The 19,234-nt window shown below is 38.1% G+C and overlaps 1 protein-coding gene across 3 annotated transcripts in view; it reads right to left on the bottom strand.

Annotated features, from left to right (window-relative positions):
* Window positions 1-19,234, bottom strand: part of GXYLT1 (glucoside xylosyltransferase 1) — a 49,030-nt gene that overhangs the window by 15,058 nt on the left and 14,738 nt on the right. For all 3 annotated transcript variants that reach the window (XM_055142708.1, XM_055142709.1, XM_055142710.1), the window contains 5 exons: window positions 14,392-14,563; window positions 10,369-10,494; window positions 6,993-7,244; window positions 2,219-2,342; window positions 1,586-1,758 (listed from right to left, as the gene is read on the bottom strand). In XM_055142708.1, the coding sequence (XP_054998683.1) occupies window positions 1,586-1,758; window positions 2,219-2,342; window positions 6,993-7,244; window positions 10,369-10,494; window positions 14,392-14,563 (847 nt within the window). The remainder of the gene's footprint in view (window positions 1-1,585; window positions 1,759-2,218; window positions 2,343-6,992; window positions 7,245-10,368; window positions 10,495-14,391; window positions 14,564-19,234) is intronic.

The following is a 19,234-nucleotide window of genomic DNA, read 5'->3' as shown; positions in this document are numbered from 1 at the left end:
GAGTAATATATATATATATATATATATATATATATATATATATACATACACACACACACACCTCTCGGAGAGCCCAGCAAGCTACTGAGAGTGTCTCACCCGCATGGGCAGAGCCTGGCAAGCTCCCCGTGGCGTATTCAATATGCCAAAAATAGTAACAATAGGTCTCATTTCTCTGATCCTGAAAGAGCCTCCAATTTTGGGGAAAGAAGGTAAGAAGAAGCTGCTAAAATCTCAGGGCTGGGAGGAATGGAGAGATTACTAGTGCCCACTCAAGTGAACTGATGAACAATAGGATGACAGTAACAGTGAAAAGAAAAAAAAAAGAATGCAGTAGGTAAAGAAAATACTACTGTTATCAGAACAGGTGACAGGTGAAATAAGCAGGTACTATGAAATAAGTCAGAAAGACAAACACCACGATTCCATTTATATGTGATCTATGGACATAAAAAACATAAACTGAGTACAAATATAATGAAATTTTAGACTATAAAACAAATCTCAAGTTTGAAGGGTAGAGAGAAAGTGGAACCCTAAAACAGAGGGGAAAAGTACTGAAACAAAAGATCCACATGTTTCAAATGGTAACCACACTGAAAAGGAGAACAAAAGAAATACCGCAGAGCCTCAAAAAGCACCTAAAGCTGCAAGCTTAAGTCCATGAGCTCACTCCCCAGAGCAAGTTAAGTGTGTGAGTACCATGGCAAGCCCAGTAGTACTCTGGCCAGAATGTGCAGCAGTACTGCAACTGAGTGCGTGCTAACCCTGGAGAGCGAGTGGCAGGACAACCAGTCACATGCATACCCAGCATAGTGGCAAGAGCAACAAAAGGAAAGCAAGGATATTTTTAATAAATATTCACTTATTAAAAGAAATGAAAGATAGGGCCAGAGCAATAGTACAGCAAGGAGGGCATTTGCCCTGCACATGGCTGACCCAGGTTCAATCCCTGGCATCCCATATGGTCCCCCACTGTCAGGAGTGATTCCTGAGCACAGAGCCAGGAGTAACATCTGAGCATTAATGAGTGTGGCCCGAAAGAAAAAAAAGAACAAAGTAAAAGGGTGGGTGAGGGGATAACTAATCTAAGTAACTTCTAAACAGTATTAAAAATATACTCTGGTCTGGGGCAGGGGAGAAAAAGGAAAACGAGAAAGAGAAATTCTAAACTTGAAATTCTTTTACTAGTTTGCCTTTTAAATAGGGAGAGGAATGGAGGTAATGTTCCATTTATATGATGAAACTCTCTGAAATATAAGATTAGGAATGATAATGGATGAGGAAGTGTAAACAAGGTGACCATGTGTGTGTCTGTTTACACTTCCCAGTTTTGGCACTGCAAGAGCTCAGAAGCAAAGATATCCTGGTATCAGTAAACATGCCTTGCACCCAGAGTCCACTAAGAAAAGCCACAGCTTCTTTGAGAGCTAATTTTAGGAGCAGGGAAGGCATAAAGAAGGTGACACAGTACAGTGGGTAAGGCACATACCCACCAGGAATGGTCCCTGAGTGCAGAGCTAGGAATAAGCTCTGAGCACTGATGAGTGTAGCCCGTGCACCCCGCCCTAAAACAAGTGCTTACATTTCTCAGTGCCTCATAAATAGCTCTAAACGCTGGTTGTTTATCATCATGGTAAACACCCCTGTTTCCATGAAGAATAAAGATTCCTTCTTTTTCTGCTTCTAGGCAATTGCTTCCATATATGCAATGATCTGGTCGGTAATTCCACTGACAGGGAAAAACAAAAAGGCTCTCTGTAAAGAAAGACAAAACAATTAAACACTAATTCCACAAAATAAACTTTTAGAAAAGTTAAAAGCATATATAGAACAAGGTAAGATTTAAATTAATGAAAAAATGTTTTCCATAACTTTTTACTTTCCAAAATCTTTTCCAATTAAATATTTAAGCAGTTTCATTCTGTTTCTTTTTTTGCGGTCACACCCAGAAATGCTCAAGGGTCACTCCTGGGCCTGCACTCAGGAATTACTTGGAGGACCACTTGGGATGCTGGGGATCAAACCCAAGTCTAGCGCATTCAAGGCAAACACCTTATACATATTGTACTATTTGCTCTGGCCTCCAAGTTTTATTGCCTTAAACATAAACATCAGTAATTAATACAAGTTAAAATCAAACCTTTTTTATTCAATATGATCTATAAGTGTTCTTTAAAAAACAACTCCAAATAGTAAAGAAAATATAAATATTTACCTGGATTATGAAAAAATATGATATTCAAGAGATCTTGATCACCCCAAGTGATGTTTAGTTTGTATTTTTTAAGCAAGGGCATAAGTATATCTCCCCATCGTAGTCGTACAGTTGTCATATCATTCTGTGGGTAAATATATTTAAATGATCTTCAGATTCCCACATTTAAAATGTGAGCATACAGTGATAGTCCCTCATTCTTCCCTTACCAATTACCAAGGACCAATAAGGAGGAAGGTTACAAAACCAAATGACATGTAATCAACCTTCAGTTGAGAAGACTAAGAGATAACCATATACCTAGTACTATAACTGTGACATCATCTAAAAATACAGAATTTTGTCTCTGTCTCTAGTATGTACACATAGTACCTGTGTGTAAGTAACAGAGTTGCTGAGGATTATGCCTGTTAATATAAAGCTAAATAACTAAAAGTATTTGAAATGGTAGTTAGCACAAAATACACTCAGTATTAGCAATTATTGTCATTATCACTAATTATTTCATAGACTGATTTGCTGATCTTCATAATCGAAATTTCAGGGATCATTTGATGCTGTTAAGTAAAAACACACAAATATATATAGATAAAGCAAAAAATATGTTTGAAAATTATGCAGGAAAGAAATGAGACATAGAAAGCTATTGTATAATTTTCATGCAAAATTGGCCTCTTTATCACAGATTGATCAAGAACATGATCAAGAACATGTGAAATATCTGTAAAATATTCACTTGTTTCCTCATTAACATATTAAAGTTTTCTTTATTTAATTTGCAATCTTAGATTAACTGTTAGGTATACTGCCCATTTTACCCTTAATTTAACTGAGACCTTTCTTTTTTCTAAAGTGCTGTTACTTGTACATTAAAAAATTCAAGAAAAAGAACTTTGCAACGAAGAACATAAATGACCGAGTCAAAGAATATCTGTTAAGGAAAATAACCAGGTTCCACCTAGTGATATATATGGAATGCCTACAACTTTCATCATCCCTTGGAGGGGATAATTAGGTTGGTAAATTTGGTTGAATGTACTGAAGACTGAATTCCAGGAAACAGATCTTCATTTCTTGATGCCTTTAGATTTAAAAGGATGGGGATATTCATCTAACCCATCTTGAAGATTCTAACCTTTGCTACCACAGATTATCAACTGGTCTAGAATTTATGCAGTCCTGAATCCCAGCCAACAGGGAAGGCTGCCTACCAATACTGTCTTCAGCTAGAGGTCTGATGTGCTACTATTACAGAAAGAACACCAGGGTTGCAGGAAAACTAGTTTATTTTTCCTTCAAAAAGTAGTTACTTCTCTATTTCAACTTTCAACCCAGTCAAATTAATCATGTATTATTATTATTATTATTGGCTGTTTTTCTTCAGGCGTGACACCTAGCTGTGCTCATCGACCACCCCCAGTATGCTAAAGTGGATGATGCAGCTGGGGCTCAACCCCAGGATGGTGATCAAATAGGGGCACCCACATGCAAAGCTGTACACTAGCCCTTTGAGCTATTCCCCACCCTCAAACTACATGGTTCTTTATCTTCAAGTTTCTTGTAAGAGATTCTCTAACAGCTCTTCATTAAAGCTGGGCCATCTTTACCATCTACCGTGAGTCCTGTGTGTCTTAGTTCCTCTGCTGGGGAGGCCAGGGGAGGTGGCTCTGGGCCACCTACCACACACACCATGCACCCCGCATTTTGAACTCACAAATACATTGACTATAAAATTTTACACAGATTCACCTTGCCCTCAAGAGGTTTGAGAAAACAGACAAAATTTACTTTACAAAAACAATGGAAAGGGGGACATGAAGAGAGGACAATGAATAGAAAAGCATTCTCAAAATGCCTTATTCCTATTCCTGTGCTTTTCTCCACTAGACAAACCTCAAAAAATATCCTAGTAGGTGTTCAACGCTGCAAAATCAATCACCAACAAAATACGAGGCAGTAACTTAATCAGCGTCTTAATCACTATGAAGCATTATGAGAAGCAAAATGATAATACATTATATTGAACCTAAATGTCATGAATAATGGCAATCTCAGTAATAACAATGCATATTAAAAATTAAACATAGTCATGTTCCTAAATGGATAGTGTATAATAGCGTCTAACCATCTGGTAAGAACCACAGGGCAAGATGCACAAATATGTATGAAATATCTCTGGCTGTTGAGAATATGTCACAGGCAAAATTTAAAAAGACGGGGAGAAACAAAGCATTGAAGATATATTTAAACAAGTAAAATATAATCACAGATATGAATGATAGTTCTATCTTGAATTTCTTTTACAAACCAAGGATGTTAAACTATCTCTTTGCAGTACTAAACTTATTCTTTGTTAATACTAAACTTCCCATAACTATATGAGTTTCAAACCTTAGCAGATAATCTTATAGCACCATCTTCTGGTATGTTTCTGTGCTTGAAGTCTAACAATCAGGAAAGAAGAAGCAATAGGACACAATAGCAAAGTGGCTTCATTAATACAATCAATCATGGGAGACAAAACTAATTGAAGTTAAGATTTCAAAAAGGCTCAAAAACTGAAATACATAGACAGTCAACAGCTTAGAAAATTCATAGCCCTGAAAACTGTTTTGTAAAAAAAGAATAAAGGAGATTCTATAAAAGACAAGCCAAACTCCATTTTGCAAAATTGTCTTTCAAATTGTTGTTCATTTATTTTTGCTGTTGGGGGACCACACTGCTGTGCTCAGAGCTTACTCTTGGCAGCGCTCGGGGCACTGACCGTGTGGTGCGAGAGATCAGAGCTGGGTCAGCTATGCGCAATGCAAGCAACTTACTCACTCAACTACTTCTCTGGCCCCATACATTTCAGGGGAGGGAATTTTTTTTATTCTTTTGTTTTTTTTTTTAATTTTGTTTTGCTGCGAGGCCATGCCCTGTGGTTCTTAGGGCCTATTATGGCTCTGACTCAGAGGTCACTCCTGGCTCAGGGAACCACCTGGAGTGCTGAGATTGAACCTGGACCAACTATGTGCAGGCAAGTGGCCTGGCTGTGCTCAGGGACTACAGTTGTAGCTCAGTAAATTGCTTGCACTGCACATGGCTGACCCAGCTCTGACTTCTGGCACCACATGGTCAGTACCCCAAGTACTGCCTGGAATAAGCTCTGAGCACAGAAGCGTATGGTCCCCCAACAACAACACAGTATACTATCTCTCAACCCCCTAAATTATATTTTAATTCTCCACTCCTCATTCGTAATAAATTGCAAATCTGCAGAATTTATCTATTTCAGGTAATTTTAAACGTATTAGCAAATTCTGCTTTATCAGAAGCTAGAAGAAAAATATCTGACAAATATAACTGAATAGAAAGATATATTCATATCATAAAAATAGCCCTTAATTCTTAATTTAGTCCTAATTAGATGCAAAAGAATAAATACTAAGTCTATATGCATGTGAACTTCGAAAATCACTATTTTAGTTAACATTTAAGTGCCTCATGTTAAGCACTGTACCTGTACTTTAAACAGATTTCGTTTATAAATGAGACTATTTATTATCTTTTTCTATTATCTCTATTTTGCTTCTTGACAATTAAAATTGTTGAAAATTAAATTAACTGGGTAGTGCCTAAAAAGTGCACAAATTATAAATTAAAGAAAAGCAAATAGTTTGACTCCAATAGAACCTATAGTTACTTAGTCAGCAAATATAACTCATGGACACTGGTAAATAGTATATATAACACACTTAGAGAATTGTGTATATATACATTAATATAAAAATTTTATACATACTGTACATACACATGTCAAGAGAATTGTGTGTCTATATGTGTGTGTATATATATGCATATGTATATGCAATCAGAGAATTTAAGTATCTTGACTCATTGATTCCCATTTTCAAAGGGATGAAACCTGCAAAGACTTTTTTTATTGTGGGCCTCTAGCCACTGACCAGGAGGTGCAGAAAGTGACTTTGAGCAGCACTAACACTAGACTGAGGGCCCGACGCTCAGACCAGTGACCCTAGAAGGTGCTGGGGAGGTGCTGGACTGGAACTCAGGTCTTGTTCTGATCCCTGTGCCATCTCTCTAGTCCCACATGCAGGAACTTTTAAAATTGTACAAAAGCAACAGTTCCCTGAAATCACATCTTAGGGCCTACTCTGGCTCTGAACACAGAGATCATCTACTCCCGGAGCCCCACCTGGCGTGATCTCTGAGCACAGAGCCCTGAGCACCACCATGTGTTTTCCCAAAACAGAACACAGCACCAAAATATCCAATATTTGTGTGTTACTGATAACTCGCAATTCATTTACTCCATAAAAGCCGTCTCGTTTCAGGATTGTTAGATATGATCCTCATTTTACAGATGGGAAAAATAAAACTCAAAAGATGCTCAAGGTTCCAGAATACTAAGTAACGTCTAGGATGTGAACCAGGGTATCATCAGGTCCTAGAACCTATGCTTTCCCAAGGCAAAGCACATTTTGGATTCAAGTATTCTATACCTGCATGCATAAAATAACAACTGCTGCTTGGAATAACAAGCTAGAAAAAAAGATGTCGTTAGTGCATTATTTTATTTCATTGTAATTCCACCTCATTTGATTTACCACAATGCTCTAATAAGTAAGTTTTAAGAAAATACCTTTCTTCTATTCTTCTAGATTAAGTGGGAAAAATCTGAACAGTTTAACCTACTTTTTAGTAACACAAAACTAAAAGGGAAATCTAATAATTTTTAGGATAGAACCATGTCAACCTTTATCATTCTTACCTTGAAATACTTTCTTCTCATTCGAGTCATATTCATCAACATAACTCCAGAGTTCACTCCAGTTTTCCCATAGTACGGATGTCTGGCAAAGCGATTATACCATCCAATTCGAGGTTCTTCATGCTCTGGTGCCATTGCAGCAATTTGTGTGGAATTAAACTTCTTCAAGAAGGACCAAATATCATCAACAGGCCGTAAAAAAAGGATGTCAGTGTCGACATACAATAGCGAGTCAACTTCCTTCAGGATTAACTATGAGGAGAGAGATTTTAATCTTCAACTTCAATTCAGTATATTTAACATAAACTATAAAGGACTTTGAGGATGAAAAATATACATAAGAGATAAGCAAATTTATGTATTTTCTAATACCGTATTTTCCCTAAATGTCTTATTTTTTACAACAATATAGATTCTATGATTATATTAACTTTTAGCGAAGTAATAAAAAGAACAATAACTCAATTACTAATAATTGAAATAAAAACAAAAAGCATCATCTTCAATGATTAGTAAAAAATGCCTTATCATAGAAGATAACTGTAAATACATAAATTAATATCACAAGTCCTAATTACCCGAGATAAATAAAAAAACCCATACAAATGAAGATCTTAACACTTTTCCTTAGTTCAGAACATTAATGACCGGCACTTTTACAACCTTTTGTTCTTAACTAATGGTACAGTCTATCCAAACCAACTCCCTATGGAGTCCATGCTCTTATTCTGTGCAGTCTGCAAAAAAAAAAAAAAAAAAAGGAAAGGAAAGAAAAAAAGAAAAGAAAAATACACACTTATATTGAAATTTATCAAGAATTTTTAATGTCATTTACATTTGTTCAAGAAAACAAAAAAAGCAGTATTTTTAAAAATTGTACATCTAACAGGCGCAGATTTTTCCTTTCTGAAAAACAAATTCCTTTCTAAAAGTCTAAAAGGTATATTCCTTTCTGAAATGTTAAATCTCCAACATTTGCCCTCTGTTGGTTTTTTTTGTTTGTTTTTTTTTTTTGCTTTTTGGGTCACACCTGGCGATGCACAGGGGTTACTCCTGGCTTTGCACTCAGGAATTACCCCTGGCCGTGCTCAGGGGACCATATGGGATGCTGGGATTTGAACCCGGGTCGGCCGCGTGCAAGGCAAACGCCCTACCCGCTGTGTTATCGCTCCAGCCCCGCCCTCTGTTGGAATTTACATGCGATTAATCTTTCGTTTCTGCCTTATTACAGATTTTCAAATCTGACTCCTGCAACTTTAGGTTACTTATCTCAGAGCAGGTAACAAAGCTTGATACTAGTTCTGCACCTTTCCAAACTCAATCATGACAACGCCTAAAGGAGAAGCTGAAACTACCCATCTCCTTCACATTCCCCCAACCATACTGAACTGACTGAATTCCAGTCTGGTAAAGGAAATCTGACAGCTGACCACAGAGTCCGAACAGGGAAGGTTCACGTGCTCTGAGATTAATAAAGAGAGTATCTGTGTACGTCTACATGTGCTTCTCTCTTTTCATGGGGACAAGAGGGGAGTTGTTTCTAATATCAAAATTCTGCTTCTATATCATGATATTACATGTGTTTATTACTATCCTATTAGCAGACTAGCCAGATATTACACAAAGCTGTAAGTTTACTATTGGAAGCCACTGCCAACTGATCATGAGACGGAAGGTTAATAATAACTACAGCAGTATTTTTCTAGTTTATTTTAGAGGAAGAAATCTATACCATTCACTTTAACTCTTCTTATTTTTTAAATAAAAACTGAGAAAGTTTAAATGAAGCATAAAATTTAATTAAATTTGGTTCAAAAGATGCAGAATTAAACTGGAGTATGAGGAAAACAGGACAGGTTTCAAATATTTAATTTAGTATTTACAACTTTATCTTTGCTTTGCTTTCATGAAGAAGCGCAAGCTCTCAGAAGCCCTTCTTGTAGCCTAGCCTACTTCTCCCTCTGGGAGAAACTGTCAATCTTCTGAGAGTTTCCTGTCCATATGGGACAGCCTTGCAAGCTTTCCATGGTGTATTCACATGCTAAAGCCAGTAACAAGCTGGATCTAATTCCCCTGACCCTGAAAGAGCCCCCAGTGCGACAGCGCTGGGAGGGCCAAGTCGAGATAGACTTCTAAGATCTCAGGGAAAGGATGAAATGAGAGGTTACTGAGCCCGCCCGAGAAATAGGTGATTAACGGGATTTTGTCATTCGTGATTCATGAACTTTATCTATGAACTTAATCAGATCTTGCCAGGAAGTGATCCAATAAATTTCACACTACATTATTAAACTCAATAGTGCAGAAAAAGGAACTACTCATCTCATGCTTTCTTTAACTTTTCCCCCCAGTAACATGTTTAATATCTATCATGTTTAATTTCTAACTCCTATATCAGACATTAAACTCTTTGAAAACAAGAAACATATCTGCTCCTTTCACTTCACGTACCTAGAAGTTTAGTATGAACTTGAATATAAATTTGTTTGGCAGAAGACAAGTACTCAAATGAGTGTGACACCGCAATGATTCAACATTAAAATTTTTTAACTTACAAGGCTTACAAGTCTAAAAGTTAGAATTTTCCCCTCTTGCAATTACTGAATTATGATTCGTTGATTTTATAAGGAAGAGATGAACGAAAAATATCCTAGGATTTAAGTTTTTTATGCACAGCAACAAAACTACTGGCTAGGCAGCTTCTTCTGAGTCTGGGAACTTCTCTGGATCTTCTTCTATCTCCCTTGTCTTCTTCTTCTGTCTCTCTCTCTGTGCCCCAAGGACAGTAGATACAAGGGTCAGGAGAACTGCCCCATAGCAGAAGCCTGCTTCATGAGTGGAGGGGAGAAGGCAGACGGAATAGAAAAGGGATCACTAAGAAAATGATGGCTAGAGGAATCAGACAGGATGGGAGATGTGTGCTGAAAGTTGATAAAGGACTAAACCTGATAACTTCTCAGTATCTGAATTGCAAACCATAATGCCCAAAAGCAGAGAGAGAGTGTGGGGAATATTGTCTGCCATGGAGGCAGGGGGAGGGTGGGAAAGGGGGGTTATACCGGGGATATTGGTGGTGGAAAATGTATACTGGTGGAAGGATGGGTATTTGATCAGTGTGACTGTAATCCAAACATGAAAACTTGTAACTATCTCACAGTGATTCAATAAAATTATTTTTTAAAAGTGCTTCTATTGTTTCATTTCAACATAGAGTTTATGATAGCTTCTATATGTTCTATGATAAATCATTTCCCTAATGTCCAAAAGAAAAATCATACGTATTACCTGTATGCCTATTTAACTGAATCCATATGTATGTAAAAGCAAGACTTGAGTGAAAAAAAGGACAAAAGAAACAATGAGGAATAAAACTTACCGGCAAAAACAATCTCTGGGAAGCACATGGCTTAAAGAGCTTTTTCCATTCTGCTGCATTCTCACTTGGAAAAGTTATTGGGTATAATGAATAATTAAACGCTTGTAGAAATGACCAGCTGTCAAGCTGAAAAACATTTTTTAAAAATAGAAACTGTTTAGAATTGTTTCATTTTCACTGTGAAATTACAATCTGTGAAATTACAAGCATAAAAGATAAAAATTAAGAAGTGTATGTTTTACATTGTATTTAATTATAATATAAAAATAAACTCAGATACTTCTTACCACCTGTTTTCATTTTAAAAAATCATAAAATTCAAATATCATTTCAAAAAGACTCCACCTTAAGTCCTGACACACAGTGCAAGTTATAAGGCTATAATGCAAAATTAGAGAACTTAGTCTTACAAGTTCTTCATGAAAAAAACCAATGTACATTATGGTTCTTCTTTGCTAAGTTTTAGTCTTACTGATCTATCAAGAGGTGATAAGGCGGCATTGAAGTCCTCAACTACTATTGTGTTGCTACCAATGTCCTCCTTGAAGTCTATTAGCAGTTGTTTTAAGTATTTTGCAGGCCCCTCATTTGGTGTGTATGTTTAGGAGTGTGATTTCTTCCAAATGTTTGTGTGTATATATGTATATGTATATATATATGTATATACACACATATACATATATATATATATATAATCCCTTGATTATTAGAAAACGGCCCTCAATGTCAGTTCTAATCTTTTTCAGCCTGAAATGGGCGGTGGAGAGTGAAGCAAGAGAAGGAGGGAGGGAGGGAGAGAGGGACAAGAGAAGAGGGAGGGTGGGAGAGAGGGACAGGAGAAGAGAGAGAAAGGGAGTAAAGGAGGGAGAGAGGAAAAGCACAGGCAGGGAGGCTGGAGTGATAGTACAGAGAATAGGGTGTTTGCCTTTCACGCAGCCGACCCAGGTTCGATTCCCAGCATATGGTCCCCAGAGCACCGCCAGGAGTAATTCCTGAGAGTAAAGCCAGGAGTAACCCCTGTGCATTGCCGGGTGTGACCCAAAAAGCCAAAAACAAAAACAAGACAAAAACAAAGAGGTAGATAGCGGGCGGGTAGAGGGTGATGAAAGGGAACCTGGGGACACTGGTGCTTGGAATTGTACACTGGGGGAGGGATGGACATTGGAATACTGTATGACTGAAATCTAATCATGAACAGCTTTGTAAGGGTCTATCTCACAGTGATTCAATAAAAACTAAAAGAAAAAAATATTCTTTTAATCCCTAAACAAAAAAATAACTAAATTTAGAAAACATTAAGTTCTTTCTGAAGAACTTACATTACCACAATTTAAATAGAAAATATTTATATTCATAGTCCTATCAATACGAAACTTGTTTATGTTAATGTTCAACCACACATACCCGTAATTGCTGTCCCTCCCTACCCAGAACACTCCACGATTTCTCTATAACAACTCTGACTGATTAAAATAAAGTGGCCAGGGGGCTGGAACGATAGCATAGCAGGTAGGGTGTTTGCCTTGCATGCAGCCAACCTGGTTTCGATTCCCAGCATCCCATATGGTCCCCCAAGCACAGCCAGAAGTAATTCCTGAGTGTAGAGCAGAAGTAACCCCTGTGCATCACTGGGTGTGATCCATAAAGAAAAATTTAAAAATTAAAAATTAAAAAAATAAATAAAGTGGCCACTGGTTACCAGTCTGTGGACCGATTCCTTCATCCATCACCTGGGGGGACGATAATCACCCCAAATGCACCAGGAGACCCCAGTCACCAAAGGATGGTGACACTGACATCTTCATATTTGTATAAAGCAGTTCAAGATCCAGGAGAAACAAGATCAAAATTAAAACACCAAAGAAGGTCAAGATAACTGGTCCATAATGACCTCACCTATTCAATGTAGGATAACACTGATTTTTCCTTTCTCCTCTGCCACAAGGAGCTTAGGTTTATTGGGTTATACCCATCACAATGCTCCCAAAGCACTCCCATTTCCTTGGTAATCATCTTTAACGTCTCTGTGCTCTGCTTTCTCTCATTAATCTCTCATTTCCACTAACCAGAACCTGTGACTTGTAAGGTTAGATCCTTCTAAGGACTCTGAATTTTGTATTTGTAAGTGAAATATTGCTTTTCTTTTTTCCTTATGTCCTTCACATAGTTTACTTTAGAGCAACATCCCTTTTGTATAGACACAGGAAAACAGTTAATGCTATGCTTTTGTAACTTGGGAGTTAATTGACTCCAGATAATATTTACTCCTGGGCATCTCTCGTATTTACTCGACTTAAGCCTCAGTTGCCCTTAGTTCCTAGCACACCAAAAGCAGAGTCCTGACAAAGGGAGCGGATGGAGCCAGAGCAAGTGCTAAGGTACGATGGCATCAAAACCGGAGAGGCCATAATACTTAACTTTAAGTTAAGAGCACGGTCATGGACAAATTCTGTCATGATCCAAAAAAGAAACAACTGGACAATGACCCTGCTGGGTTAGGAAGGACTAATCTGGTCTGAGAACTATAATCTAGATCTATAGTGAGATGTCTCCAGGACAGTCACCCTAGAAGCTTAATATATCACTTACTGTGACTAAACAAAATGACTATTGTTAAGAAGCAGAATTAAGATGAATGTTTAAATGGTTATTGGACTAAGGAAAGGAGAAATGCACCCTTAGATGGTATTTTGCCCTTAGGCGGATCACCTTGCTAGGTAAGAATTTGTCCTGAAAGAAGCTTCCCCTGACGGAGAAATTTTACATCTGTTGATCATATAACCACACCTATGTGTAACTGCTACCCCCAACCCTTCATGACTTGCTCTACAACTAAGGCTGGAAGAGTGGGCACAGAGAGGAGGAATAAGGGAGTGGGTGAAACTAGAAGGAAACAGAGAGAGACAAGATTGGAATAAACTGCACCTGATCACTAACCAGCTTGGCCCTTGTTTCCTCCTTCGTCTGCCCATTGCCATCAGCCGTCAGGGGTGAGGAAAGCAGCCCCAGACCAATGAAAGCAGGTGGCATGAGAGCACCTTGGCTTCATATTTATTTATTGAATACACATTCTCAAGCCTCCTCATGTTTGCATCTCCTGGCAGTGATGTTACAGAAGTGATTATTAGAAATAACAAACTGGACACAGGAGAAGAAACTGCTCGACTCTCCTGTCCCCCTTCACTGGAAACTCTGAGGTACTAAGGATATTTCAAGAGCTTCTTTTGTTTATAGTTATACTTATATATTTTATGCTTATTTTGTATCTGTGGGAAAGACATATTTCTTTTTCCATCTAATTGGAACCTCCTTAACTTAGCACTCAACATTTGTTCACTTTCTGGTATTGTTCTCTAGAAGAGCACTTTTCAACCTTGGTTTCCTTCCTGGGCCCTAACCTCACCCTACCAAAGAGCTCCTCGTCTCATGCCATGAAAGCCCACCATTTATGTCATTTTAAACCATGCGCCCCCTTGAAATACCCTGAGGTGCACAGAGATATGATCCCTAGTTGGGAAACAGCTCTAGAGAAACCCAAGTGGACAGTGTGTACCCTCTCCATGATCAGCAAACTTCCTGTGAAGAAACTGTGACTTAGAAAGTCTATATCTCACAGCCAACAAAGGGTAGAGCCAGCTGTCACTGTTCTGGACTAAGCTCCTACTGGTTATCACTAACATTTGTGTCTGTTAAGTTGGCTGGGGGACCAGATCAATTATTAGCTCAAACTGGGATACTCTGAAGAACACCAGTGTGGCAGTAAATAATAATACTGCATGATTTCAGGCATAACATGGGCTTGGTACAAGGCAATCTGAATTATCAAGTGGAGCCATTTTTTGCAATGTCTGATGTAACAGCACAAATGGAGGGTCACACATAATGTCTGTATATTTTTGCAAATTACCTATAGATAAAAATGTATTAAACATATTCTTTTCTTGTCTCAAAAAAAAATAAAATAGCAGTCTATTATACCACATAATCAACTATACAGTCTCAACTTAAGTTTAAAATACTCACAGTGCCTTTAAAACTATCATGCAGCTGATCCTCAGCAAAAATATGGAATTGTAGAGGTCTGAGGCTGAATATGATAGCTGACTTCAACATGGTTAGAGTTTCTTCCACTCTTTCACCACAGGCAACCACAGCTAGGTGCATTCTCTCAACAGGCTGCATTTTCACACTATACCTAATAATAAAAGAAAGTCACATTTTCCAACAGTTTCAGTGAAGGATAACATGCTTAAGATTATTTGATGATGGTCGAAGACAAAGTTTGGGACATTTTTAACAAAAAAAGAAACATCAAATTATGAAAAGCTGAATATACTACTCATCCAGCCCATCTAAGCCAAATTCCCACACTAAGAACCACATGACCCCCAATTTTTTTTTTATTTCTCCCAGGAATGGTGTTATCATTAGGACCACTCCTGAAGCATAAGAAAGAAATTATTATGCACTCAAGCATCAGGACTTAATTGTCCCAAAGAGCTCCCCAATTGAAAAAAGAATTACTGATTTACTTTCCAGTTAAGAAACAAAAATAAAAACAAGAGATGAAAAACAAATCCCAATTACCTATCTTCCAGCTACAAAAAGTATCTATTCTTGTTTCATCTAAAATTCTTCACCTACATCCCCTTCCACTAACGAATAATTCTGGGGGGGGAAAACACTACTTCAGCTATCCATAAACATTTTGGTATTACATTTATATATAATAATCAGAATTAAGCCATCTGTTTATAAGACAAACTTTCCTCCCGATAACACTCTTCAGTGGCATTTACCATATAATTAGTAAGAGGTAAAATCTGAGACGGGGGCTAGGGCGCTAACCCAGAAGCTCCTCACAGACACTGCACACTGAGGGCAGATCAGTCCCCATTACTAGGCACACACTGCCAGGAGGGCCACAATCCCTGAATACTGCACTGGTAGTCCTCAAGCTTCCTCTCTATCCCTCTCCCACCCCACCAAAAAATAAATTCTGAGACGATCTAAAACCTACTAGGCAAACCCTAACATGCTTTTTTGGGAAAGTTTACCTAAAACCAAGTTATGGCTTGATTTTTAGTTTCCTAAACTGAGGGGTGAAACTCCAATATAGCATCATATAACTGAATGTGAGGGCAGCAAAAATTTTATTTTAAATTATTTATTATCAGTGAATGTTTGAGTTTCACCTACTTCATATACCCAAGGTTGCGTGCAAATTTCTTGGATGAAAAGGAGTTACAAGTAGCTAAAGGTTAAGAACACCTGGACTTGATATATCAGACCCAATTTCTAATCCAGAGCAGCAGCCTCATATATTTATGTATACAGCGCCTCTTGCACTTGGGACATTCTGGAACTTTTGAATATGTTAATACTCTGAACCTTAATAATAACCCACTGGCACACAAAGAGTAGAACATAAATGACTATGCAGCTACTGTCACTGTCATCTCGTTGCTCATTGATTTGCTTGAGCAGGCACCAGTAACGTCTCTCACTGTGACTTATCATTACTATTTTTTGGCATACCGAATATACCACGGGTAGCTTGCCAGGCTCTGCTGTGCGGGCACGATACTCTTGGTAGTTTGCCGGGCTCTCCGAGAGGGGTAAAGGAATCGAACCTGGGTTGGCCTCGTGCAAGGCGAACACCCTACCCACTGTGCTATCGTTCCAGCCCATGCAGCCACTAATATATTATTTATAAAATAAAGATCTCACTTTAATAAGATGGGGAGAAAAAAAGTAGATCTCACTTATAGAATAAACCGTCTTTTGGGAACTAAAAGGAATGTAAAAATGAAAGAAAACATGAAAGATACCTAACAATGGCTACAAAATTATAAATTCTGAACAAAAAATAAACTTAATAGTTCAATTACTGCTTATAGGAATCTTTTATGTAAGAAGTATAAAAATTAGAAATTATAACATTTAATGTTAATGGTTAATTCTCTGAAATTAAGAAATATCAAGAGTAAGTGATTAATCATTTATCTTATAGTTACCATTTAATTTATTGAAGCTATATTCCTTAGATTATAGGTTACTTCATCTGAATGTTAGATTTAACCTAGAACAGAAATTTTAGTCTAGCACATCTAGTACAGGATATCAGAAAATAAAATCATTTTAAATAACATTAAATAGAAACTATTAAAATATATTTGAATACTGAAGTCAAACTTCTTAATGTTTCAACATTAAGCATATATTATTAACAGAATATAAAATAAGTTTGAATACACACATATGTACATATATTAGACCAGTCTTTCCCAAAGTGGGAGATTCTTCCCTCATCCCTACCCTAGTGACACTGGCATGATAGATAGAAAGGTGGAGCCCCAGATGCAACTTTTTGTTACTGCTGGAAACAGAGTTATAAAGCTCAAAGTAGAATTTTAGATTGAAGTATCAGTTAAAGAGAGTATTCTGCAACTATCACATAGTGGGGAGTTAAAAGTCCTAAGGACACCTGGATCTAGGTACAGAGAAATCAAAGAGCTTAGGCTGAAAGAGTCGCCTGTAATTGTCAGTGTCCATAGAATGAAACAAGAATGATCAGGTCCCTGAAAACCAATTCAGAGGGCATAGGTGGTTGGGGCTAGAGCAATAGCACAGCAGTAGGGCGTTTGCCTTGCACGCGGCCAACCCAGGTTCGATTCCCAGAATCCATATGGTCCCCTGAGCACCACCAGGGGTAATTCCTGAGTGCAGAGCCAGGAGTGACCCCTATGCATCGCTGGGTGTGAACCAAAAAGAAAAAAAAAATTCAGAATGATGGGGCTGTCCTAATGGACAATGAAAGGGTTAAACAGTGCCAGGTAAAACGTGAGACCCAAGGTGGATTATAAAGGGGAATTTCTAAGATGCTTAATCAGGTTGGCAGATAAGCTCTTAATATCAGGCAAAAATCATTGTATCACTGATCCCGTTGCTCATCGATTTGCTTGAGCGGGCACCAATAACGTCTCCATTTGTGAGACTTAGTTACTGTTTTTGACATATGAAATATGCCATGGGTAGCTTGCCAGGCTCTGCCATGCAGGCGAGATACTCTTGGTAGCTTGCCCAGCTCTCTGAGAGGGGTGGAGGACTCGAACCTGGGTCAGCCGAATGCAAGGCAAACGCCCTACCAGCTGTGCTATCACTCCAGCCCTCAGGCAAAAATAAAGCACTAAATTATTAAATGGAGAATGAGAATGGCAAGCCGATTTTATGCGATTCTGCCTTGTCTACATGTTGGAATAAAATCATAAAACATACAAGATTTTAAAATCTAAATAACTTAGTTTGACAGTTCTTATGAAATGATATACATATTACAAAAAGGAATACAGTATAACTTCTAAAGAAAACAACAGAAAAGTGCAACTTATAGAAATCTCAAATTCAGGACTGTAATAAGCACAAGTGTTTATAACACTGTGTGTCTATCCACAGGAGTACCTCAGAAAATTAGAGAAATAACGAACTGAAATTAAAACAGAAGGAGTAATCAGGAGAGGTTTCCAGGATTTCAGAAAATAAAAACCTGCTTCCCTAGTTTCCTCGGGTACTCTGGCAGTCTAGAAGGTTCAAGGTTCAAAAGTTATTAATGATAAAGGTTTTACATAGATAAACATTATTTTATCTATGTAAAAGGCCAGGTTTTATAAATTGTAGTATACATTTTCAGGTTTACCCTGCTTTCAGAAGTAGATTTATATTACAAGACATAAATAGAAAAGCGGTGCTTACCAATACTCTCCTCATTAGCAAACTTTGACAAGAAAGAAAAATGTACTGGGTTCAATCCCCAGCATCCCATATGATCCCCCAAGCACCACTGGAGTTAAATTCCTGAGTGAACCAGGAGTAACCCCTGAGCATCGCCAGGTGTGGCCCAAAAGCCAAAGAAAAGGAAGAAAGAAAAGAAAAAGGAAATTATTTGGGGCCGGAGAGACAATACAGTAGGTAGGCTTTTGCCTTGCATTCTGCGGACGTAAGTTCAAACTTCGGCACCCCATACAATCCCCTAAGCCCACCAGGAGCGATCCCTTAGCACAGAGCTAGAAGTAAGCCCTGAGTGCTGCCAGGTATGAGCCCTCCCCTCCGCCCCAAAAAAGTAAAGTTGAAATTCTCCAAAATTATAAACAAGCTGAAGGGTAAACTTGTCATTTTAAGGTTCATTTAGGGGGGCAAGCGATATTACAACATCTGCATGCCATTTGAGCTGGGTATGATTCCTGGCACTGTATCTTCCCCCCCAGCATCACTTAGTGAGGCCTCAGAGGTTCCCAAGCACTGCCTGAAGTGGCCGTGAAGGCCCCCAACACCATCAACACCACAGGGCTCTGAGCAACATCTCATTCTCAGGCATTTGCAGCGAACCAATAGCCTGGCTAGTTAAGACTCACCAGTGGGTCTCTGGGCCTGCTGGGCACTGCTTGGAAGCCCCTTTCACACAAAAGAAGGAAGGTTTGTTTCTTAGAGTCTAAGTAATCCTGACTGAACTGACATAATTCTTAACCACCAAAATCTTTTCCACAGATAGTAAACCTACCTTGTTGGTTCATGAGATGCATAACATACTGAGAACACAAAAATTAAAAAATATACATACTAATACATATTAAAACGCAGTTTCTCACAACATTCACTTCCTGTCCTTAAATCTGCCTGATTTCCTATTAATCATGAAGTCACTTTCTCTACGAAGTCATCCTTGAGGTCTTAAGATGATCCTAACTGATAACTGCACTTTTCACTATCAACTACATTCTCAGGCTTACTAGCATGAAAACTGTCAGAACGAAAGTCTCAGAAGGATAATAAAATGTTAATACAACTCTGGTTTTTGATTCTGGTTTTT

Source organism: Sorex araneus, chromosome 6 (genome assembly GCF_027595985.1).
Source record: "Sorex araneus isolate mSorAra2 chromosome 6, mSorAra2.pri, whole genome shotgun sequence".
Lineage (NCBI taxonomy): Eukaryota > Metazoa > Chordata > Mammalia > Eulipotyphla > Soricidae > Sorex > Sorex araneus.
This window is presented reverse-complemented; position numbering and strand designations above follow the sequence as displayed.